Below are 26,057 nucleotides of genomic sequence, written 5' to 3'. Positions count from 1 at the left end.
CCAGGTGCCAAATCAATTCAATTAGAGGAGGAGGATCTTTAACAAATGGTGCTGGAAAAACTGGGTGGATATTCGTAAGGAAAAATGAACTTCAGCTATACCTCACTCCATACACAGAAATTAATTTCAGGTGGATCAAAGACCTAACCATAAAAGCTAGAATCCTAAAGCTTTTAGAGGAAAATTTAGGAGAATATCTTTATAGTTTCAGGATTAGCAAAGATTTCTTAGGCCACAGAAAGTATGAACCATGAAAGAAAAACTTGATAAATTGGACTTAATAAAAATTTAAAATTTTTATTCATCAAAAGACACCATTAAGAAAATGAATAGACAAAGTCGTAAGCTATGTGATATGTATCTGACAAAGGAATTATATCCTGAATCTATAAAGAATGGTTATAACTCATTAATAAGAAGACAAACAACCAAATTTTTAAATGGGCAAAATATTTAAATAGACATTTCACCAAAGAAGATCTACAAATACCCAATAACCACTAGAAAAGATACTTAATATCATTAGTCATTGAGGAAATGCGAATTAAAACCACAGAGAGACACCACTTTATATCTACGAGAATGACTATAATCAGAAAAGACAGATAATAACAAATGTTGGTGAGGATGGGAAGAAATGGTAACCCTGGTACAGTGCTGGGCAGAATATAAGATGGTACAGCTGCTTTGGAAAACAGTTTGGCAGTTTCTTAGAAGGTTAAATACAAATTTACCCTATCACCTAACATTTCCACTCCCTAGTCATCTACCCAGGAGGAATGAAAACATATGTCCACACAAAGACATGCCTATAAATATTCATAGAATCACTATTCAAAATAGCCCCAAAGTGGAAACAACTCAAATGTCGACCAACTAATGAATGGATAAATAAAATGTGTAATCATCCAGTGCAATACTAGTCAGCAATAAAAAGGAATGAAATAGTTTATATACTACAACATGAGCAAATCTCAGTGTGTTGTGCTAAGTGACAGAACTAAAGACCAGCTACTACAGGATTCCATTTATATGAAATGTCTGGAATAGGCAAATCAATAGAGACAGAAGGGCAAATCAGTGGTGGTTGCCCAGTGGTGAGGATGGGAATAGAGATTAAATCACATGAGGGATCTTATTGGAGCGATAGAAATGTTCCCAAACTGGATTGTGGTGATGGTTGCACAACCCAGTAAATTATTAAAACTCCTTGAATACTTAAAACAGATTAATTTTATGATATGCAAAGTATACCTCAATAAAGTTGTTTTGTTTTTTTTTTTAAGATTTTATTTATTTATTTGAGAGAGAGAGAATGAGAGAGAGCACATGAGAGGGGGGAGGGTCAGAGGGAGAAGCAGGCTCCCTGCCGAGCAGGGAGCCCGATGCGGGACTCGATCCCGGGACTCCAGGATCATGACCTGAGCCGAAGGCAGTTGCTTAACCAACTGAGCCACCCAGGCGCCCCTAAAGTTGTTTTTCAAAATGGCCAAAGAACTTGGACACTTCACCAAAGAAGACAGAGGACTAGACAGGAAGGACGTGAAAAGGTGCTCATCTTCATTAGCCATCACTACAGTGAGACGCATTCACGTTCCCTGGAAGGGCTGGAGTCAAATACACTGAGAGCACCAAAGACTGGGGAGATTGTAGAGCGGCTGCAACTTTTACTGGTTGGTGGTGATGTGGTGGTGAACATTTTGGAGAGCTTTTGGCAGTTGCCCATGAGGCCTTGTCTCAGGAGAAACGAAAACACATGTTCCCAAAAAGACTCCACCTGAATGATAAGACAGCTGTATTCATAACTCAAACCTGGAGCCATTCCAAATACCCATCCACAGAAGAATGGATAAACAATTTTTGGTATATTCATGCAGTGAAATAGTACTCCTCAGTAAAAAGAAAAAAACTGTTGATAATCCTCAACAGTCTCAGAAACTTGCTGAATAGAAGAAGCCAGACAACAAAAGAATGGGTACTCACTTAGCCATTAATTAAAGTCCGAGAACAGGGAGACTCATCTATGCTGATAGAAGTTGGAAAATGAGGCGGAGAATGGGGAAGTGGGTGAATTGAAATAACTCTCTGGAATGATGAATATATTCTCCACCTTGTTTGGGGCGGCGGTTAGGAAGGCACATGCAATTGCCCACACTCATTTTTTCTTTTATAACTGAACGAGCCCTTAAGATCTCTTGTATTTTGTCGGATGTTAATAACATACCGCGCTTGTCTATAAGGCTTTCATCAGCAAGTTCCGTATGGTGAAATCAGCTACAGTCAAGGTAAACTAGAATATGTAATACCAGAAAATTTGACTTTTTTAAGCCTGTGAATGTGGTGTTAGCCTTCGCAGGCATGTCTGTCTTGCTGGTCTTCATGCCTTTTCCTGCACACTGATCATTCCAGTTCAGTTCTCTGCCTTTTCCTGTTTTCCCTTATAGAATGAATTTATTGTCAGAGCTCTAATTATTAATTTACTATAGCTAGCCCATTATTGAATCTCTAGTATTATCCTGTTTTGAATTCTGTTTCTGTATTTCCTATTGCATTTGAGATTTTTTAAATTTTTTAATTTAAATTTTTTTAATTTTAAAACATAATTTGTATTAACTTTATCTCCATAAACCAAAAACACGTAGAGACTTTAAAAAAAAATTGCCCTAGTAGCACTTCTAATACACATATTTAAAACTAAACTGACATCTTTCTTCTAAAGTCACCCCCTACCCATCCCTCTTTCTGGCATACATGCCATGCTTATAGTCCTCTGGGCCAGATGATCGGAGGCAGATTTGCTTCTTCTTCCTCTCCTCTTGCTCTCTTCCCTATACAGTTCCCAATCCCCGTTGCTTTTTCTTTTTTTCTCCATAGTCTGCCAATATATTAGTATGAAAATTTTCTAATATATAGAAAAATTGAGAGAATTTTATAGTAATTTGCCCACCACTGAGATATTACAATGAACATTTTGCCATTTTGGCTTTTTCACATAGCTGTCTATCCATATGCTTTTATATCTTTAAGATCTTTTTTCTTTTAAATCTTCCTCCATCCCTCCAGTCACCACAAACTTAAATTATTCTTGGTCGTCTTGTCCTGCAGTCATTTCTCCTCCTTCAATATGTTCTTTATGCTGGTGGTCTCCAAAATGATGGTGCTCAAATTATCTATTGATGTACAGGAAGAAAATGTTAGAACTTATTTTCCGTAATGTTCCTACTGGGAAAAAAAAATAAGTTTCTCTACTATTTTACATACAGATTGACAACGTGTTCTTTCTCATTCTGTATGTCAGATGATCACGTGCAGCAACCAGAGTGTCTTGAGGGAAAAGTGGACGTAGCTTCATTACTTTTGTCAAGGGCACTGTAAAGTTTTACAGTTCACTTGTGCCCAGTTAAGGGGATATATAGACTTTGTTATTTCGTTTTTAATTCACACACAACTGAAATGTGGCTTAAAAAGATTTCTGCAAAGATACTGCCTGTTGAAGATAATACAAATATGCAAGCCCAAATGAACAGTAAGTAAACAGCAGAGAGCTGATGATTCATATACCTCATGTGAGCTTTTTAAAACCACATTGAGGTAAAATTGATAATTGTTCATTTCATCTTTATCTCCTTTTTTTTCCTGTTTCGTATATGTTTTATTATGTACATAGTAGTAGGAGTATGGGACAGATATTTATGAATAACCATATGCATCTTGGAAGTACATGTTAAATGTTTTGCTGATAAGGCTACATGATCCAAAACCTTTGGCCACATTGGCTATGAATCTTTCTAGGATATAACTGCCTTATACCTCTCCCTTGCTCAGATACCTATAATGGCTCCCTACAGTCACAGAATAAAGTCTAGTTTACAATTGAACCATATTCTGTATTTCTTTTTCAAAGTATTTTCTTTTTTTTTCCCCAAGTATTTTCATGTCACAAATATGACATCATTTTTGTCTTTGCCTCTGCCACGTGCCCATCTCTTCGGCCAGGAACAAGCCTCACTCGCTCCCTGTGTCCACCTGGCTCAGACCTACTCATCTTCCTAAGCTCAGTTCTAGAGTCTAATTTCTTTGTCACCCACTCTGTCATTCTCTGCAGGTCAGAATTAGATGTTCTCTTCTCTGTGCTCAACAGTACCATATGACATATTTCTACTGGAGCATGTATTAACATTGCAGTGTAACTAGATACATACACTCTGTAGGAGCGATGATTTTGTCTCATTCATCTCCCTATCCCTTCAGTAGAGGCTTAAATGTTTGGAAGGAGGGGAGAAGGAAAAGGAAGAAAGGGAAAGAAGCTACTCTATCCCACAGATTATTTCAGTCTCCTTCTTGAAAATATTTTTTAATCTCTATGAAGTTCTGGGCAGAGGCCATAAATAGTAAGTCTGTCTTTGTTCACTTGTTGGGAGTCAATAGAGAAATAAGACCCAGGAAGCAGAGGGTTGAGTTAGAATGCTAGCTCTGCATCTACGTGGGCTTCCTGGTATTTTACCCCTGTAGGAAGCAGCCTTCAGCACTCAATCTCTGGCCTCTGATCAGCTAGGTCCTCCTCCCCTAAGGCAGGCATGGCAAATCAGACCAGACTGCACTCTCTGCAGGCAACAGTGAAGGAACTCAAGAGGCCCTGAGCCAAGCATACTGAATTCATTTCTAAAACTCTCCAGTCAGATAAGATAGACATTCTTCCTTGGAGAAGAAAGGAAAGGGGCTCAGAGAAACTAGACTGTTTCTCCCATTCTTTCCCCTCTATGGAAATTTGAAAAATTGGGTGAGTGTGTCCCCTTAATGCTCTTTACATTAAAGGTGACAGTATGTCTTGGTTGGCCCAGGACTAACCCAGCTTATTCCTTTTGTCCCAGCATAATTAATAATAGTGTCCCCTTTTACTCTCAAAAGTGGACAGTACATTATATGGTCAACCTAAGCAACCACAGTTGCAGTTAGTATTCTAAGAATGTTCAAAACTATTTGATAGAAGGGCTACTCTCCATCCCCACAACTGGGTATGCCTTCCTCACATCCCCTGTACTTACTGTGGGAACCCCACAGTTTGGACCCCTGAACCTATTTGTTTGATGCTCAGCCAACTGTTACCACTTCCACTGTGCACTTGGTCTCCTCCCTGAGTGGGGGAAATGGCCCCACGGTATGCTCTGTCCCAGTACACTATATCTGACTTAACATTGGTGATCTCCACAGTGCTTTGCAGAGTAGATGCTCAGTAAGGGATAATAATAATCGGGCGCCTGGGTGGCTCAGTTGGTTAAGCAACTGCCTTCAGCTCAGGTCGTGATCCTGGAGTCCCAGGATCGAGTCCCGCATCGGGCTCCCCGCTCAGTGGGGGGTCTGCTTCTCCCTCTGACCCTCTCCCCTCTCATGCTCTCTCTATCTCAGTCTCTCTCTCAAATAAATAAATAAAATCTTTTAAAAAAAAAGGGATAATAATAATGAAGACATTTTAAATGTAAGTTTTTGTAGTTGAAGATGCTTATTGCTTGCATTCTGCTAAACATTTAAGATCTTCTAGAAAAACCTTAGTTTCTAAAACTTGCCCTTTTCCTTCCTGGTCTTCTAATATTCAGAACCCAACTGTATCTTGATGCTATCTCTAATGGTTTAATTGATATACATATCTATATTCATTCAAATAAAATAAGTAGTGTTTTGGTTAAATAGTTATCTTAAAAATACAACATCAGGAATCCATTTTATACCCAGCTCACCTCTTTTATGATGAAAGATTCCATTTATACTAAAGGCTAAAAAGTATTAAATGCTGATGGTATTGTGGAACTTAGAGAATGATAAAAAAGAATCATCAACTGACTACCGCTCCACAATGAGAAAACAATTGCAATTCATATATTTAAATAAGAAAAATATTATTTGGGCAAGAGGAAACAAAGATAAATTCATTGGCTGTAGAACCAACCAGCTGCTTGATATTGCCAGAAATGGTTTTTCCTTTTGAATCAGCTTTTGGGGAGAATGCCCTGGCTTCTAGCCCAGAAAGATATGATGTTAGGTCTTTCCTCTCTCAATAGTAGATAAATACATGTTCTCTTGACCCTACTCCTGCCAGTTCTCAACTAATTTTTTTACAACCAAGTTTCAAAAGAAAAAAAAAAAAAGAAAGAAAAAGAAAGTCATCTCTTCTTGAGGACTTCACCTCCTGTTTTCCCTCCCACTACTACAATATGCTGACTTTTGCCCCCTGTCTTTTCAGTGAAAGTGCTTGTCTTAAGGTCATGAATAGCCTCCTGTTTGCCAGATTTGATGGTCTCTTTTCAGCCCTTTGGTTCTCATAGCTTTACAGAGCATGTATTAGTGTTGACCACACTCTCCTCCCCTGTCTTCTTTGACACCCTTTCCCCTGACTATTCTTACTTTCTCCATCTGCTCCTTAAATTGTGAACACTCCTGAGGTTCTGTTCTCTACCTTATTCTGTTCACAATTTATCCTAGTGATCTTGTCCACTGCTGTGGCTTTTTTTTTTTTTTCTTAAGATTTTATTTTTTTATTTGAGAGAGCGAGAGCTAGCACATGAGCAGGGGTGAGAGAGGGGCAGAGGGAGAGGGAGAAGCAGACTCCCTGCTGAGCAGGAAGCCAGATGCAGGGCTCTATCCCAGGACCTGGAGATCATGACCTGAGCTGAAGGCAGATGCTTAACTGACTGAGCCACCCAGGCACCCCTGCTGTGACTTGTATTCATTTATTTTTAAAATTTAATTTAATTTTATTATGTCATGTTAGTCACCATACAGTACATCATTAGTTTTTGATGTAGTGATCCATGATTCATTGTTTGCCTATAAGACCCAGTGCTCCATGCTCTGCTGTGGCTTTTAAACGCAGTGTTTCTCAAATCCTTATCTTCCCACATTGCTCTTTTGAAGACCAGGTTTCTGTTTCCATGAAATTGTGAGATATCTCTGCCAGGATGTTCCATAGACCCCTCAAATGTGTTACCTTCCAAACTGAGCTCAGTCTTCTGTATACCCTCCCCTTCTGCCCTCAACAGTGACGTCACATCCTCCCAGTTCGATGGGCCCCAGCTGGTTCCCATCCTCAAATTTCTCCTCACCATATCCTCCTCATTTTGTTCTCTCAGTTCTGACTTTTAAATGCTTGCCATCTCTTGAGTGTCCACTGGTGCTGAGGCCTGTACTAGGCACTTTTTACATATTATTTGTCCCCTAAATGCCTCTAAATCCAAATTAATACTGCTTTCCTATTCCCAGAGCTATTCTCATGGTAGGTATTCAGTCAATATTTGATAACGTACCCGTTTCATGCCAGAAGAGCCAGGAACCTGGGAATCATTTTGGCCTCCTCTTCTCTTTTCCTCCTTCAGGCTTCATGGTCATCACTGAGTCCTGTTACTCTGACTTCTATAAACATTCTCTCTCTCCGTTCCATCTACCACTGCCTTAGTTCTGGCCTTCGTGACTCCTTGTCTAGGCTATTATCCATTTTCTTATTTGTCTGTCTTTATTCTCCATGCCATCTATTCCATCCTCTGTTACTGCTGCCCATAATCTTTCTCAAATATAAATTTAATTTTGCCTTTGTCCAGCATAATCGGTTCCACCGTCATCTAAATAAAGATCGCAATCCTTAACTGGCACTCCTTGTGATTTGGTACTTGCTTATAAGATAAGCACCTTGCATACAACCTTCACTCCAGTCCTATCAAATTATTTGTAATTACTGAAAATGCCACCCATTCTTAACCCCTCAGCGCTCTTTGACCTGTTGGAATGGCCCCCTTCTCCCCATTTCCAAATCATCCTTTAAGACTGCTCAAACATCACCCTCTTTTAGAAGGCTTTCTTGCTAGTTTACCAGGCAAGTGATGTCATTCCTCTGCACACCACCCCCCCCCCCCAGAAGCTGGTGTTTATCTTTATTATGTAATTTATCTTTTCTGCCTTTCTGCTTAGACTGTGAACTTTTTGAGTTCAAGAACTGTGTTGTGTTTCTAATTATTCTTGCATAAGGAAGAAGAAAAGAGGAAGAGAGAGAGGAAAAAAAGGGAAGGAAGCCAGTGAATTAATTGACACACTGGATAGTGTATAAAATTGCTGGGTGTTTTAGTTTTGCTTTTATTAACTTTATTTTGAATGGGCAAATAATAACCACTTCTTTATCTCGTTAATCTGCCCTGCAGAAAACTGGCTAATGCTATCAGTGGTAAAGGATTAAAGTCATAACTAAAAGTAACCCAGAAGATAAATTACCATTTTATTTACTCGCCTAAAAAAAGGGATGTGCTTTATCTGTTATGTGCTAATTAAAATGCTGAAGCAACTTCCAGATGAATGCTGAAATATATTTATGTTGATCTTTTATCCTTATTAAGTATTAATACATTCTTTTTAGTGAGTTTTTTAGATACCAGATGGTTTCTACAGTTCTTGTAGCTCTCCAAACTTCTAAAGACATAGGATAAATCCAGTTGTGGTGCAGTAATAGGATCCATCCTCACTCAGCACTACTCAGTTCCCATGCTATTTCAAGAAACTCTCTATTACAGAAAAAAATCTCTTTCATGGAGGATCCTTAATGGTAACGCTTTGGTAATGTTATTAGAGAACATGTTTTTTACAGATATAATCCAACAAATACTCTTCTCCCCATAACAGTTACCTGATCATAAAATATTATACCTGCTGAATTGACAGTTACTTGCTTCACAGCTGCAGAGGATCAAAGTGAACTGAAGTGTGTCCCAGTTCTTCGCAGCTGTTTTATTCTGTTTTCACATAGCCATTTTCAACTGTTTCCGTCTTTTCCACCTTAGACATTTCAGCCAGGTCCTTCAAAGGAAAAACCACAAAAACCCACCAAGCTTTAAAACCACCAATCAATCAGTACACACACACACACACAGGCAGAAAAATATGATGGAAAAAAAGGGGTGAAGGTGATTCAGAGCTTTCATCAAGAGGCTAGTCATTTATTCTCTCCTTTTATTCTGAATGTGAAATAATTTTATTGGAGCATAACAGTTTGTATAGCTTGTCAGCTTCATCACAATGACGTTTTTACTTACAAAGTCAGTGCATCAAAGCTGCGGCTAAGTAGGAGAGAATAAATCTTTGGATATAATCTAAGCCTATTTGCTGTCTAGCATATATTGCATGTGTGTGTGCGTTTCATCCTCGGAGGAAAACACTTTAAAAGAAATTGAAAATGAAAGTATGGACCATCATAGTGTATAACTGTGGGTTTAAAAAAAAAAACTCCTTCTTGCTGGGCTCCTATGTATAAATTGTTAGCACTAAAACCACCTGCTAAGAACATTCCTGCCAACTTAATCCATGTCTAATAAAATGATTCTTCTGAAGCCTTAACTTGGAAAACAGAGTGGGAAGGAAACGAGGATTCTTTCTTGAGAGGGTCAGTTTCTATTGGAGAGACCAGATTTTTTTTTTTTTTTAAGCTATCAGAAATTCAGCTACCAGGTATATTTCATTGGTCAGTTACCTGGAATGAGTAATATGTAATAATCCTATGTAAGATATTTCTTTGTTACCAGACACAAATATGGATTCTACACAAGGCACTATGGTAGTTATTCCACATTTTCCTCCCAAAACTCAAGTCAAGTTCAGGCAAGGGAGAGTAGGTATTTTCTTAGATTTTAAGGAAATCTCAGTTGCTTACCTGAAATGAAAAAAATCCAAGGCTGGACTTTTTTTACGGGGAGGAGTGGGGCAGAATAACAGAAATAATTGACAAGTCTTATTTATACATGGAAAAATGGAACAAGTAGCTGCTGCTTGTACTGAGCTGGAGGGTTAAGTGTGTCTTGCACCGGCAATATCAAGCTGTTTAAATGAAGGATCTACACCAGATGATTTTTTAAATAATTAACATTTTTATGGCTTCTGATTCAGGTAAACACTTTTGAGTTGAATGTCATCTTTTGTCCTGGGCTCCTAATTACTTGCTGAGACACTCACTAGCTATTGAAGAAGCCACGCAAACTCAAACCGTATTTGTTGTTTGAAAGCGAGTCCTCAGCTTTCTGCCAGTCTCCCAACTATGAGTGTCATGAAATAAAAGACACTGAAATTCACTCGTGGTGAATTCTTCTCTGTTGGTTTCAAATCTGGCTTTTTACTCCATTTCCTTTTTTTTTTTTTTTTCCAGAACTTCCTTATGGCTGGGAGAAAATAGAGGACCCTCAGTATGGGACATACTATGTCGAGTAAGTTTGTTACCTCAGTTACTATTCTCCCAAACGTTTTCCCTTCACTGTACAGATTTAAGGAATCACCCGAATACAGCACTTCAGGTTTCCACAATCCAGCTTTCAAGTTTTTCCACTAGAGGAATTAGAGGTAGGGGCAGTGAGCATTTACTTCAGTGGGTCTGGGCTCCCCAGAAGTTGGCTTTGAAGTAAATAGAGCAAGAGGGAAGTTACCACGCTGATGAATAGCTGGAAGTGGTTACCATTACTACCTAAAGAGAAAAATAAAGAGCATCTAAAGAGAAAAAACTATATAGAAAACTGTGAAATGAGGGCATGGACTAGATGAAATGTTAAGGTCACTTCCAACACCACAGACAGCTATTTGGTCATGAAGGCCTCGAAAGCACTCTAAGGGCAGTGAACCATAATGATCCAAAGTTTTGGAGTACAGGATTAGAAGTGTACTGTTTTTCAGGGCGTTAATCAAGGAACACTTTCGGGGGAAGAGAGTTGCTGCTTACACAGCTGTTATGGTTAAATTTAAACATAAGTATATGTCGGAGTGGAGCACCGAACACCTGCCTGTGTTAGAGAAGTCAGTGTCCTCGGATTTTTCTTTCCCTTTTCTTCATTTATCCAATTGCGACGTTGTTATGATGAGGGATTGCTTTCTTTCCAAATGCTATAGGTAGAATTTTGACCTCAGGCAAATAACTGCCATCAGAAATGTTGCTACTATGTACCTAGAAACTAGGAGTCTGGACCTACTGCTGAGGTAGTGAAGGCCAAATATCATTACCTGAAAAAGTAACAAACATGGGAATCTTCTAGTTTTATGGTTGCTTATTAATTTTTCATCAATTTTTGGGTGTAAACAAATGCCCTTTCCTAGTATTTATCCCTATAGTAAGTATCTCTGACTCCTGTTGTAACTCTGGTCTTTTTCTTTTAACGAAGTATCGTTGACACACAATGTCACATTTGTTTCAAGTGTACATCTAGTCTTTATTCTGATGTGTAGATTGTTCTTTGAGTCCCTGTGGCTAGAGTTTTGGAATGATTTCTTAAAATCTAACTTGAACCCTAGGAAAACAACTCAGTTTGACCCTTAGGTATATAACTTCACAGTGTCAACACTTTGGTTCCTTTGGAAGGCTCTGCTAATTTTATTTTCATTGTGTTAATGTCTTGCTGGTAGTGTCATGTGAAAAGTAGATAGCAGCTCTTTCACTGCTGTTGTTGTTTTTTTCTAAAGCATATTTAGTTAAAATAAAGAAACAATCATTTCTCAGTCAAAGGACTATTGGCGGGCCAACTGGAAAGGTTTTGTGGGATTTTCCCCCCTCGCTGTTTAGTCTGTTTAAATTTGGCTTCAGTAAACTATTAATTGCCATTGACACTGCTGAACATTTCTGCAGTAATGATTCTCATTCTCTTATTGTCCATTCCAAGTAAATTTGAATACATGGTCAAGAGGTGAAAGTTGTTTGCCTGTTATAAAATCTTGGGCTAAATGATCTGGTTCTCATTAAGCAAAGATATCATATTGAAGCAACTTCAGGGCGAATCCTGAAGTGACCTGCTCCCAGGTCATGGAGTGTGTGTAAAATAGCCTGAATTAGGGGCAACAGCCGCAGCAACATGATTTTGTGTGATTGTTCCCAGAACGAGCTCATTTTACAGGAGGGTAATTTATTAGATTAAGAAAGAGCAGGCTGTACTCAAGATGCACATTAGTATGGAGTCAGCTGAACTATGGAGTGTGGCTTGATTCCCAGATTAGTCAGGTTTTGAATCCCGACCATAGTAATCTGCAGTGAGTTTACCGATGGAGATGCAAAGCTGTTACTTGAATGGCTACTCTTTGGCTCTCTCACTTTGTCAAACCAGATGGCACAATGATTGCCTTTGGCAGAGGTTTGGAGTAGTAACACCAACTGCAATGGCACTTTTTCTTTGCAAGTGTTTATTTTCGGGCGTGAGATTCTGAAATGGATTAATTTACTTTTGAAAATAAAATTGTTCCAAAAATTTAATGGCAGGCCTTCTATAAGAATGCTTACATATTTAGAAATGTTGTCTTCTTGTATTGCATTAAATGTCTTGATGTACTTAGGTTTCAGAGTCAAAATATACATCTGCTTGACTATCTCAGATTCGTCATGAAAGAATAAGGGTTTGTTTGTGGAGGTGAATTTTTAAAATCCACCTATTATACACAAAATGTTAATGCAGATGGCATTCCAAGTTATATATCCTATATTGAGTCATGCTTCTTTGCTTCCCTTGTTTAATTTTTCCAGTAATCTGTGAGATTCTCCTGTCTTACTTCCCATAGCTAATTATACGGAAAACAAAATCTCTTACATCTTAACAATATTGTGAATATAATAAGTAAATGAAAAGGAGCATGTTTTAAATTTTATGCTTTGTTTTGTGATTTGGGTAGCATTTTAATCTAAGTAGTTTAAGGTGACAGATGCAATTACTCCCTGCACTAAAATCTTACATTCTTTTGTCAAAGAATTTTCAGGAAAGGGATTACTCACTTGCAGACTTCTACTCTCCTCTCCCACACATTACGAAGAGTATAAATACAAATTACTACTTTTTATGTTTTAATGCCTAGGTGGCAAAATGAGTCATTCCAACTGATGACGTTAAAGCGAGCCAGGGTTTATTCTAAACAGGTTTATTCTTTTCTAAGTGTCACTTTCTGGTGGTTTTATTCTTTCAAGAATATGTAAAATGTCAGTACCTAATAAATGATGTTTAAAATGGTCCCTAAGTTAATACCAAAGATCTCCATTTTCCCAGAGGGTTTAACAGTTCAAAAACTCCCCTTGGTAGGAAGCAGAAGCATACTTGAGTTTTAGTGAAATCGCAACCCAAAGAATTTCAAGTGGAACTTGCCATGTTTAGAACTCTGAAACTAAATAACTACATCTGTTGCAGAGTTAATAATGCACTAGAAGCCTAAATGACATAGAGAAAACCAGCATTCATTGCCCTGACGGGTCCTTGCTACCCTCCTCCGTCACCACCATTAATGTTCACAGATGGCAAAGTAATTATCCAAGTTGTATGACTATTTGTATGCAAATTGTTGTAATATTCAGCCTATCTAAAGGCAGTCATAATCTGAGATTCTCATGATTTGAGGTTTAATTGTTGGTATTTGCTAATGTCACTTCTCCTTAAAATGGATTCTACTGGAAAATGCTATCAGTTGGCTGAAATATATTTGTACCATGGAAGTGCTAGAATGTAATTCCCATTGCTTCTGTATCAGAACCTATTTAAATAACTTTTGTTCAGTAGTTGCATTCTTAGCCAACTTCCCTTTGACTGATTTGCCAGACCAACCAGTGCTCTGCTCCCTGGTGAAATATCCTATTGCCCATCATGTATTGACTGTTAGCCAATTGCTCACCCTTGGTCTCCGCATGCTGTTCTGCTTTCCCTCACAGACTTGTGTGCTTTCCAAGGCAGTTGTGAATGCTCCCAAATCAGAAATACCAGTTAAATTTATATTATGATTACATAATTATTTTAATTATTATATAATTATGAAAAAAGTTGAGTGTGGAAGAGTTGCTCTGCAATACAAATTGGTAAAAGCAAATCTCTTTTTTTTTTTTTTAAGATTTTATTTATTTATTTGAGAGAGAAAATGAGATAGAGAGCATGAGAGGGGAAGGTCAGAGGGAAAAGCAGACTCCCTGCTGACAGCAGAGAGCCCGATGCCGGACTTGATCCCGGGACTCCAGGATCATGACCTGAGCCGAAGGCAGTCGCTCAACCAACTGAGCCACCCAGGCGCCCCAGCAAATCTCTTTCTTAGTTGTTCTGCTTAACTGATGTGGGTGAGTCAGTTGGAAAAATAATAGTAAAATTCAAGAAAGCTTCTATACTCAGATTTTTCCAAAAGCATCTTTACAGCTGCTTCATTTTAAAGAAACTTGAATTAAAATCCTCTAACCATTAACTGCCTTTTAGAAAATGAACTGATCCATTACCAACTGTTCTGATTGCATTAGATGTGAGGGCGTCTCCTACGGTTTTGAAAACTATTATTGGCTCCATTGGGTACCTCGATGCAGAAGCAATAGTGAATGCTTCAGCAGCTTTCACTTCTAGGCATCTTCCCTGGGCCTTTCTTTAGTTGCCAAAAGTCCTTCCCCTACCATCTTTCAGCCTCTCTGAGTTCCATAGTCTAGAGATATATGTTTGCCCCTTAACCTACAGGGATGGAATGGTATAACAGTCTATTAAAAAATAATGTAACTCTTTCATCTTAAACCGAAATGCCTGTTTTTCTACATTTTACAGTCACCTTAACCAGAAAACCCAGTTTGAAAATCCAGTGGAGGAAGCCAAAAGGAAAAAGCAGTTAGGACAGGCTGATACTGGGTCTTCAAAACCAGGTAGAACATTTTCCTCAATCTTTTCTTCTAAGAATGCCTTGTGAAATTTATATACTGAATTAATGAAAATAAGTTTGAACTTTTTATTGTTGAGGTGTTGAGGTTCAACAGAGAATGTCTAATTTTGTCATTCTAAAGATAGGGAATAATCTTAATAAAACATCTAAACGTTTTGAGAATACTGTGATGTTCCCAAGCTGCTTAGATGGAAAGTGTGAAATTGTTGGCAAAAGGTATTAAATAGCTTTGTTATGGTCTTGAGGTTGTAATATAAAGATTGCATTGTTTCTCAGTGTTTCAGGCCAGGAGAATCTGAGATCTCTAATCCATTATGAGTTTCTCCCAAGGTAATGCTTAGGTCTAATGTCTGTAACCATCCAGGGTTCTTTATTAACTGATTGGCATAAATCCACCATATTATTTGCCTGTATCATTGATTCTCAAGTGGGGTGGCAGGGCATCAGTAAATTCAGGATCATTGGGGGAATATTTTGAAAATACATAGGTCCTAACATTTTGATGAACCTAACCATGTGTATTTTGAAAAAGCTGCCCAGGAATTTCTTACATTCTGTTCATCACTTCCCATCTCTTCCCCCTCTTCTGTCTATTCCAATAACCAGGGTTCTGTCTATACGGTCATACTGTACTAATCAAGTAGACTCCTCACTTCTGCTGTCCATTAGAGAAGCACTTGTTTCTTATAGCTCTTCTTCAAAAACATAGTCCTGTCACTTAAGTTTTCCATTTGATTTAGCAAGCATTTTTATTTAACAAATATTTTTGAGCACCTACTGTATGCCTAGTGCTCTGCCAGTCACATGATATTCAAAAACGATTAGGACTGAGAAAGGTCTTGCCCTCAAGAGTTCACATTCTGATGCAGGAAATTAATGGTTACCATATATGGTATTAGGTGCCATCCTCGGAGAGCAGTTAAATGTCCAGAGGATGGAGCAGGTGTGAATCTCAAATGTGTAACCTTGGATGAGTTCCCAAAACTCTGTGCTTCTGTTTCTTGATCTATGAAATAGGAATAGGAATAGTATTTACCTCTTAAGGTGGTTTGGAGCATGCAAATTAATACGTGGAAAGTGCTTACAATGCTATCTGGCAAATGGTGGCCAATAAATACTAGCTTTCATTGTTATTAGTAGAGATGTACATGTTGTATTAATAGAAACGTATTAATAGGTGGCATAAAGGAGGGAGTGCTCACCTCTCCTTTGGTGGAGAAAGTCAAGGACACAGAGGAGCTTTCAAAGCAGAGGATACAGTAGAAGTGGATCTTAAAGTGTCAGGAAAAGTTAAATCAGATGGATGATAATTTTAGAGAAGCAAGAAGGCATGCCAGGTAGAAGGAACAGAATGTATAAAACCATAGGTGCATGAAAGGGTGGTCTAGGGCCCAGAGAACAGAGAGGAATGGCTAGAACAGAGTATTTGTGGGGTAGTAATAAGAGATGAGGTTCTAGGGGGAGGCAGCCACTAGAAGGAGTGAGTATCAAAAAGAAGTTGAGTGTTTATGTCCCATGTTGCTGAAAAGTCCAGAAGGCAGAAATTGAAAAATATACACTGAGGTTGACAATGTGGAGGTCATTTGCAAAAGCAAATGGAAAAGAAGTAAAAATGCAGTAGAATGGAGAGGGAATGGTGGGTGACGAAGTAGAGATGGGGTACAGTCAACGGTTTTGATAGCTTTGATTGAAAGAGGGTAGACAGAGGACACTAAGTGGAGAGAAACATGAATCCCCCCTGCAAATAAGGAAACTGAGACTTTAGTAAAGAGAAGCCTTTTGCTCAAAATCATAGTGAGTGTCAAGCCAGAATTTGCACTTAGTTTTACTGAGTTTAAATTCAGAGTTCTTCGTATTATAACATATAGTTCCTGAATGCCCGTGTCTTCATGAAACATATCAAGGGAGATCTTCTCTCCCTCACTAAACTCTAAGCCCCTTGAGGGCAGGGAGCATGTGTGTGTGTGTGTGCGTGTGTGTGCGTGTGTGTGTGTGTGTGTTATTAATTTGGATAACCAGGCACTCTCCTGTGAGCTGGGCATTAAAAGGAGAATAATGACTCAGCCTTTTTCTTTCAGGAGCTCACAATTTAGGCAGGGAAATAGACACCTAATTTTAGTACAGTATGATAGCAGACATAACAAAGGAGAGAGTTGGAACAAAGGAGAGAGAAATTAAATCTGGCTGTGGAGAGGGCAAGAAAAACTTCCTAGAAGTGATAGAAGTTATGCTAGTTCTTGAAGAATGATGGCTACCATTTACTGAGATACTGGGTCAGGTACTTGATTGGATGCGTCATATACATCATCTCATCTAAGACTCAAAATATCTCTGCAAGGTTATTAATATTATGGTCCCCACTCAGATGCCTCCATGGCATCTGGTTAATAGTCATTGGATGCATCCATTCTAAGGAGATGCTTGCCACAAGGACAGGAGTACTCAAGTTTCTGAGCCAGGATGTATGTGTTTGTGCTCATCTACATTTATTGAGCACTTACTGTTTGTCAGGCCCTGTTGCCTGTGCTTTCGATGCTTGGCCTAGTTTAATCCCTGTAACAATCCCATGAATTAGGTACTATTATCCCTATTTTGTAGATAGAGAAACTGAGACTTTAAAAGTTCTAATAACATTCCAAGATCACTCAACTAAATCCCACAGCTTGGATTTAAAATCAGGTATTTTAGAATCAAAGACAGTTTCTTTGTGCTTTTCTTATTCTCCCTTTTCTGTGTTTAATTCTGATAAGACCCAATTCTGACCAATTTCTCATTAGCTTGGGCTGTTTTATTAATACTTTGCAAAATTAGGTATTAGCCAAAACTCCCCTGCCCCCTTTGAACATCCGGATCTCATCCATCATATGCCGATTTTCTAGTTCCGCCCTCAGGAGCCAGTCTTATTCCAGCATTCACGAGGACCAGAGCGTGAGATAGCTCACCAGAAGTATCACAATATTTGAAGTATCACAATTAAAAATGAGAAAGGTACATTTCATCAGATTTTGTCCTCAATTGCCTACGTACACGGTCATTAAGCAGATGGTCTTGTCCACAACCTGGTAGGCGACCCCAGTGGGCAGTCGTAATCAATTTACACAACTGAACGGGCTTTGAATGTGGCAAATAATTTTTTAAGTAATATTTGTTCAGAGACTGGTGGCTGGTTGGAATGTCAGAGGCTCAACAAGAGCTCAGCTCAGCAGTTCACAGAGAAATCACCAGGAGCAGGCTGGCTGGCCAAGCTCTGAGAGGCCTCCCAAAATAGTGTCTACGCTGGTCAACGCACTACCGTCTGGAATCTAGTCCTCCACTTTGAGAAGCCCGAAATAGCTGATTTTCTTTTCTTTTTCTTTTTCTCTTCTCTTCTCTTTCTTTCTTTCTTTCTTTTCCTTCCTTCCTTCCTTCCTTCCTTCCTTCCTTCCTTCCTTCCTTCCTTCCTTCCTTCCTTCCTTCTTGCCTGCCTGCCTGCCTGCCTGCCTTTATTTCTTTATTTCGTGTCAAGTGCTTTTTTTTATAAGAGATCAGCAAAACTGGGAAGAATAGGTCAAATAAAGTAGACCTACTCCCACCGCAAGCCTGCCTTTGTCTCAGTATCTTCAGGCCATCCCTGCCTCTTGAGGGAACTGCTTACACTGCTCAGTCCCTGCCACCATATGGGGCAGCCCCAAAGATGACTCTTTCCTAACTGGCAACAGGCTTTAACGTGTGCCTCTCAGAACCCTTCGCCACGAGGGCCAGCAGCAGCTATGCGCAGATAACTCTGGGCTTGATACTAGTGCTGAGGGTGAGCTCTGTATGAAACACGTCACCTGTGTTGGTTGAAGTCACTAGGGAAATGAGTGCCAAAACCACGGCGAGATACCACTCATGCCCACTAGAGCGGCTAGAACCGGGGAGCATGCAGTAACCGGCGTGGGCCACACCACGGAGAAATCAGAGCCCTCACAGATGCCGGTGGAAATGTGAAATGGTGCAGCCTCTCTGGAAAAGTGGGGCAGTTTTTCGACACGTTAAACAGTTACTGTAGGTTTATTGGTAACTGCTGCCCTTCCAGTCCTAGTATGTACAGAAGAGGAATGACAATGTATGTCCACGCAAAACCTTGTACATGAACGGTCATAGCAGCATCACTCGTAACAGCCAAAAAGTGGAAACAACCCAGCTGTCCATTAACTGAAAAATGGATAAGTAAAATGCGTATGTCCCTACAGTGGAATATTACTGGCATTAAAAGGAATAAAGTACTCGCACATGCTAAAACACAGATGAACCTCAAAAACATGACGCTCAGTGAAAGAAATCATCCAAAAGACCACATATTCCATGACTCCATTTATATGAAATATCCAGATTGGGCAGAGCTGTAGACAAAAAGTAGCTTAGTGATTGCCTAACACTAGGGTGTATGAGTGCAGGTGAGGGAGAAATGGGGAGTGGCTAACGGGTGTGGGGATTTCGGGGCAGGGGGTTCCTAAAATTAAGTGATGGTTGCACAACATTGACTTGTACACTTTAAGTGGCTCAGTTATCATATGTGATAATATCTCAGTAAAACTATTAAATATTTGGCAGCAAATGTTAGACCATCTTTTTAAAAGTTAATTTAAACAATGCTTTTTGTACGTTATTAATCGCACAATTAGGTCTTTTCACGGTTCTCAAAAGTGCCCTAATGCAGCCAGAGAGGAGAGGAGAGGAAAGAGAAGGAGTTGTAAAAATTCATTATTTGCAAATATGGATCACTTTCAGTTTTAGGATCATCTGAGGAAACCTCTAAAAACAGGCTTTTCAGTAGAGCTGTGTTTGCTTTCTTCCCAAAGTATTCACTGAACACGAGTAAAAGGGAAAGAAACATGAAGCTATTTACTGATAGTTCAGGAATTCATGCCTTCATCAGGTACAAACTGAAGGCTGCGGAAAGCCTGAGTTGTGAATTTTAAAAAGTTCTCAGTATATCTCAGTATATTCTTTTCCATAAGTGTGTGACAGTTGCCTTCATCCTCCCAGAATAGTGTTTTCTCAGTAGAGCTCAGTAGATGCTTATTTAAATGAGATGTACAGCTGAATGGTGTCCAAGACCTTCAGGAATTTAATAATAAAGGTGGTCCCGCGGGTGCATCATTTTGACTTCATATGAAGGACTCTTTGGGTTGAGAAAAAGTACGAACAAAGTAATGAGGGGGTGATAAAGTAGGTGCTTTTACCTTTCAAATAACATAGAGGAGGCCTATAAGAGACCACCTGCATCATTGGCTAAGTTTTTTTTAATAGTTTATGAATTTAAATTCTGTTTCATAACACTAGATTCTCTCTAATGTGCTTCCCTTTATGGTTTGTTATATTTAAGTCATATAGACTCTCTTAAAGGTTGACTTTGAGGGCCATGTTCATTGTTTTTATTTTTGTTCTCAAACGCATTTCTCATTTTGGTACAGATATGGAAAAATCCCACTTTACTCGAGATCCCTCCCAGCTGAAGGGCATTCTTATTCGAGCGTCATTGAAGAAAAGCACAATGGGATTTGGTTTTACCATTATTGGTGGAGATAGGCCTGATGAGTTTTTACAAGTAAAAAATGTGCTGAAAGATGGTCCTGCAGCTCAGGATGGGAAAATTGCACCAGGTAATGAATTTCTCAGAAAGATTTGAAGAGCAGTGATGCTGTAATAAGAACTACAGTGATGATGACTGACAACATAATAAAAAAATTAATTAATTAATTAATTAAATTAAAAAAAGAACTACAGTGAAAAGGTTTAGTTTACATATATATTTATAAAACTGATATATAATAAATATGTATTTACATATATAATAACTAGTACATATCACTTATATATAGAGAGAGAGAGAACTAGATTACACTACCGGGGAGGGAGATTCCTGTATTAAAATAGTTTATCCTCTAAATTCAATGCATACTAGTTTTGAGGAGCGCCATTTTTTATAAGAGTACAGCTAGAGAAAGCATATTAAATGTATTGATTTTTTTGAGTAATTTGTATCATCTCGAGATAACTCCTCAAGTGTGCTAAGATAAAGATTGATTAATCATCTCAGAGAACTGTGTGGTAGTTTTTCTTCGATGATGTAGGGTACTTTGGGAGCAATCTAACATGTACCTATAATCTTTCTTGAAAAATGACCCATTGCAATGTTTATGGTGATAGCGAACGAATGATGTCCCCCAGTTTTCTTCCCCAGTTTTGTTTTGTTTGAGTTGGTTTGGTTTGGTTTTTGCTTCCTCAGTCTTACTGTGGTTGTTAGTAAAATTAAACTCCTATGTTAAGAATTATAAACATGAAATTACCATTTTTAGAGAGCCATATAAATCTGTCCTTTTTATAGTTTTCCCTAAGTCTTGGTAATTGTTAGGTATTTTTATATGGCTGACAGTTTTTAGGGCTGAGGGGGTTAACGGAAGTTCAAGAACGGCTACAGTTATGGGGGAGGCTTGAGCACTTTTTCCTAGGAGGATGTTACTATGCCACTAAAGGTCGCTTCTTAGACCGTTTGCTAATGCAAATGTGTCCTCCCATTTGGACGATTCAGCTGCCATGGTATTTTTGATGACGCATATCAACTTATTTTCATTTAGGATATGGCATCTCTCATATTATGCTTTCCCACTTAAGACTTAAAACAAGACTTAAAACACGAAGCTTAAAACAAGAGACTTAAGACTTAAAACAAGAAAAGTTAAAATAATCAAAAGTTATATTTATAAGGAAAATTATTTGCACTCTTCTTTATGACTTTGTAGGATTAACAAACTAGAGAGTAAAATTACTAGTAAAAATTTTTAAGCTCTCAGTTTCGACTTTTTTTTTTTTTTTTTTAACATTTTGTCCACAAAACACATTCGGTAGCTGTTGAATGTGCTGTCAGGGTTTCATAATATAGATGCAGATTTGTCTAAAACTGATGTCTGATTTGCATAGCAATACAATACTTCCATGGGAATTAACTTTTACTAGGGGAGGGAAAGTCTAGACTTTGTTTCTTATTAGTCTGATTTCTGTGTCATCTTAGATTATGAAACGCATTTCTGCACACTTTAGTGTTTGTTTTTAAATACCATTTATGTTGATTTTTTTCAGGCCCACATGCAATCAGAACAAATTAAAGCACCTTTATTTGGCAATAACCTTTTAAATAATCATATTCAAATAAAAGCAGCAAACAGATGAGACATTAGAGGGCAGGTTTTTAAAGTTAAGGCTGCATTAAAAAAAGTTCACCACTGATGAATGTCAAATAATAATGATTCTGCCACAAAGTGGTCGTAATAATGTAAAATCAGGAAAGCAAAACCAACTTCTACAAGAATTTGTTTAGTTGACTTTTCAGTCTTAATACATTCTTTGCTTGTGTTGGATTCTCTTGTTGCTTGTTTCTCCTTTTGAAATCTGAAATTACAATAAATTGAAAATCTCTACGATTAAGAAAGATGTCAAAGGAACAACGTCACATTATTCTAATCTTCAGCCTTACATTCTTCAAACTAGAATGAATTTTTAAGTACCCTGTAATTACTGGCCTCTTAAAATCAAGAAATAGAAGGTGGTATTGAAAGATCGCCTGTTTGTACAAGTAGCTGATGGAGTTATTTGCTCCTCTTCTATGTACTGAATACCTGCTGCCACGAACCTGGCTTTGTGTGGCCGCCTAGGTATGACTCAGAGGATATACTAACAATGACAGTATGAATTCAGTTTTTTTTTTCAAATGGTTCCCTTGAGCTTGAGGTCATCACTCTTTGCTGCAAGGATAATTAAGGTTTCATACATTTATATTCTTTTTAGAGAAGAACCGCAGAAGGGAGAATGACGTGTCTGTGTTCAAAATCTATCTTTTCAGCAGTTGATGAATAGTAAGAGGTTTCCAGAATTCAAAGTTAGATGATAAATTTATTTCTGTCCCACCCTACCCCAACAAAACATTAACTTACTTGGTGGTTTTAATATTTTTAATACGATTATGTCTTAACAGGTGATGTTATTGTAGACATCAATGGCAGCTGTGTCCTTGGTCACACCCATGCAGATGTTGTCCAGATGTTTCAATTGGTACCTGTCAATCAGTATGTCAACCTCACCCTATGCCGTGGTTATCCACTTCCTGATGACAATGAAGATCCTGTTGTGGACATTGTTGCTGCTACTCCTGTCATCAATGGACAGTCATTAACCAAGGGAGAGACTTGCATGAATACTCAGGATTTTAAGTCAGGAGCAGTGGTCCTGGACCAGAATGGAAAGCCAGGACCCACCTTGATCAGTGACCGTCTCAATGGGCCATCGGATCCAAGCGAGCAGCGAGCATCCCTGGCATCATCGGGCAGCTCCCAGCCCGAACTAGTGACTATCCCTCTGATGAAGGGCCCCAAAGGCTTTGGGTTTGCAATTGCTGACAGCCCAACAGGACAGAAGGTCAAAATGATATTGGATAGTCAGTGGTGTCAAGGCCTCCAGAAAGGGGATATAATTAAGGAAATTTACCATCAAAATGTGCAGAATTTAACACATCTCCAAGTGGTAGAGGTGCTAAAGCAATTTCCAATAGGTGCAGATGTACCATTGCTTATCTTAAGAGGAGGTGAGTAAAAGCACAAGGAAAAATCTTCATTGTTCATGCATTTGTATCTGTTAATCGTCCTTCCTTCCAGGGCAGAATCTCTTTTTCCCCAGCAGACTTAGCTGGTAATTAGTGTGCCTTTTCCTTAGGGTTCTGACTGCTTCCATAAGCAGTATCTTTTGCAGCAGTTTTTTTAGTTATTAGTGGTCTCATTCGTGTCCATTATGGATTTTCTTCCCTCTATATTCTTTTTAAAATCTGATTTATGGCTTTAGTGATTAGAGAGAGTCACAGTATTGTGCTTCTTCACATGAAATATATCCTCTTAATTTCATTTTCTCTGTTGATGGCAGTAATAGAAATTGACGCTTTCCACCAGTGGTTCTTCATCTGGGCCTCTGTGATGTGCTGAGGATGTTTTGAAAGAGCTAGCATCTCTGTGAATAAGCAAAATGTTAGATGGTGTGCAGTCGCTCTGTAAACCAATCATGGTAGTTTGTGCTCACGAAGCTTTTCTCTTAAGCTTTAGTCTCTGTCCGTAAATGTTAATTGAACCCCACGGTCCTCGTGTGAGAGAAATACGATTTTTATTTTCCAGGGTCATCAGCTGACTTGAGCTGCTCGCAGGCATAAATCCAGGTCCAAGGACTAATCATAAAGTTGCATTTTGATGGGCTTTCTTAAATCCCTACCTATGAATGACTAGTATTTTAAAGAATAAAATTTAGCCCTTCATGGTTCTCTCTCTGGCTTTTAGTTTTCATTTTTGAGGCAAATGAGCAGTTTAACTTCATTGGGGTATTTTTCACTTTTCTCATTTCTTTGAACTATTTTTATTTCTTCTCTGGGTGGTATGGTAGAATGTGCTCAGAGTAAGGGGAGGATCTCTTTATGAGTGCTGGAGAGTTATCCAGGATTCCAACACCTTTAACAAAGAGACCAGAGTTTGGTGTCACACAGGTGTAATGCCATTTTCCTGCCTTGCTACCTGTTCTATGGTATGAGGAAGTGATGTAATCTATTTGAGTCTTCGTTGACCTGATCTATAAAGTGGTAGTAATGCTTATGCCTTAGGACTGTCGCAAAAATGAAGTGAGATAATATATGTACAATGCCTGGCACACAGCGGGTATTGGCCATAGAATTTACTAGCCTACTAAAAGTCGAAGCTAGTTTTATCATAAACATGAGCAGTATTTGTGATCTGGAAATGCTTCCTCTGTTTTTAAAATTTGGCTCATTTTTTTTAAGGTCCTCCTTCACCAACTAAAACTGCCAAAATGGTGAGTATACAGTGGTCCTCACATGCTTCTTCCCAACACAGCAAGAGAGATACGGTGTCCCCCTCCGTAAGAGCAGCACTCTGTGGTGGTGATTATCCACTGGGAGAAGTGAGAAGGCATCCTGCCCTGGGCTTGTGTCAGAAACTCTGGGGAAACATGTGAGGTAGAGAGGAGGCGTGCTTTCCTGGTTAAGTATTTCTACCGAATGCTAGCTGTCCATACTGCCAGCAGCCCTGTCCTCTAAATGGTAAAGCATGAAGACACCGAAGTGCCCACCTCGAAGTCCTTCTGCTTTCTTTGTGTTTCAGAGGAGCAAGGGTAAGGAAGTGGCTACATGTTAGGGCAGAGAGTAAAACCTGTGACATCTCCCTGACACCCAAAGAGAAGGAGCGGTAGATTCACATCATTTTCTGGGGACATTAAATACCCACACTGAGATAACCTTCTCACAATGGACAACACAAGACTTTCTAGAATAACTGTGGCCTCTGTGCTCAATTTGCTTGTTATCAAAGTGATAGGCTGTCAGACTTGTAACAGTGTTTTCTTTGGCATTCTTCTGAATAACTGAGTAGCCTATTTAAGGACCTATATAGCAAATAAGATCTAAAAAAGGGTACAGCAAACAGTGCCAGGAAAGAAAGTGGGCTGGGGCGACGTGTAGCTGCCAAAATATCCACAATTACGTGGGTCTGGCTATAAAGACAATTATATATACAATCCTAATTTAGTTCTAGTTTGCTTGATTGGGAGTCTGTCATCTTGCAATGGAAAGATGGGCTTCCATAACCATCCACCATAGGCTATTAAAGGAAAGACCAACCGATATAAAATGGGTGAATTCTTTCTAATCCACCCAGTAGGATCCTCTACAAATTTGCTGTCTTATGGCTCAACAGGAAAGAAACATTCTGCACTTGTATAGACTTACAACCAGTGTGAACAGAAATACTTTTTTGCCTACGTAGTTAAAATTGCACTGTGTTTTTCTACGTTTCTCTGGTTCCTCTGGTCATTGTTTTTAACTCCCGTGCTACCATTCTATTTCATAATGGACGCCAGTGCAGCCGTGGTGACCCTAATGTTTTATTACCAGTGACCTCGCGCTGCTCTGACAGAACCCTAGGACATGTCAGGGAGAGGGGAGGAGGCTGCTCTCGTCTTCCTGCCACCTGATGGGGTCTGGGTCAGTGACTCTGGGACAGCACGTTGCAGTGACTGTCCTCACCCCACTCCCTCCTGCATCCTAGTCCACATTTATTGTTTTATCATAGACATCCCTAATCTGCCTCCCCCGGCAAGAATGCAGAAGAACAGGCTCTTCTCAAAACCGTATTTATTTTCTCAGGCTGTTCATTGGATCCTTTTTTTTTTCCTTTTCAAATTTTATTAAATCATTTTGCCTGGCTATTATTTCGGGAAAGAATGGGAAAAATACGAACATAATGCCCCTGGTTGCCCTTACCAGATTGTCCCGCACAATTGTGCGCTCTTCCTTCATGTATTTGAATTGGCCATGTGGGGTTTTCATAGTG

General features: G+C 38.9%; 1 protein-coding gene across 5 annotated transcripts in view; it reads left to right on the top strand.

Annotated features, from left to right (window-relative positions):
* The window catches only part of MAGI3 (membrane associated guanylate kinase, WW and PDZ domain containing 3), a 237,126-nt gene that overhangs the window by 177,627 nt on the left and 33,442 nt on the right, over positions 1-26,057 (top strand). For 4 of the 5 annotated variants that reach the window (XM_064588608.1, XM_064588607.1, XM_064588610.1 and 1 more), the window contains exons 7-11: positions 10,172-10,229; positions 14,547-14,641; positions 20,097-20,285; positions 22,655-23,260; positions 24,491-24,522. In XM_064588608.1, the coding sequence (XP_064444678.1) occupies positions 10,172-10,229; positions 14,547-14,641; positions 20,097-20,285; positions 22,655-23,260; positions 24,491-24,522 (980 nt within the window). The remainder of the gene's footprint in view (positions 1-10,171; positions 10,230-14,546; positions 14,642-20,096; positions 20,286-22,654; positions 23,261-24,490; positions 24,523-26,057) is intronic. The other variant, XM_064588609.1, reaches the window with a different exon arrangement.

Source organism: Mirounga angustirostris, unplaced genomic scaffold (genome assembly GCF_029215605.1).
Source record: "Mirounga angustirostris isolate CCGP_5_RB_7025 unplaced genomic scaffold, mMirAng1.0.hap1 SCAF_4, whole genome shotgun sequence".
Lineage (NCBI taxonomy): Eukaryota > Metazoa > Chordata > Mammalia > Carnivora > Phocidae > Mirounga > Mirounga angustirostris.
Note: the sequence above shows the minus strand (reverse complement) of the source record. Positions and strands in the feature narration are given on the sequence as shown.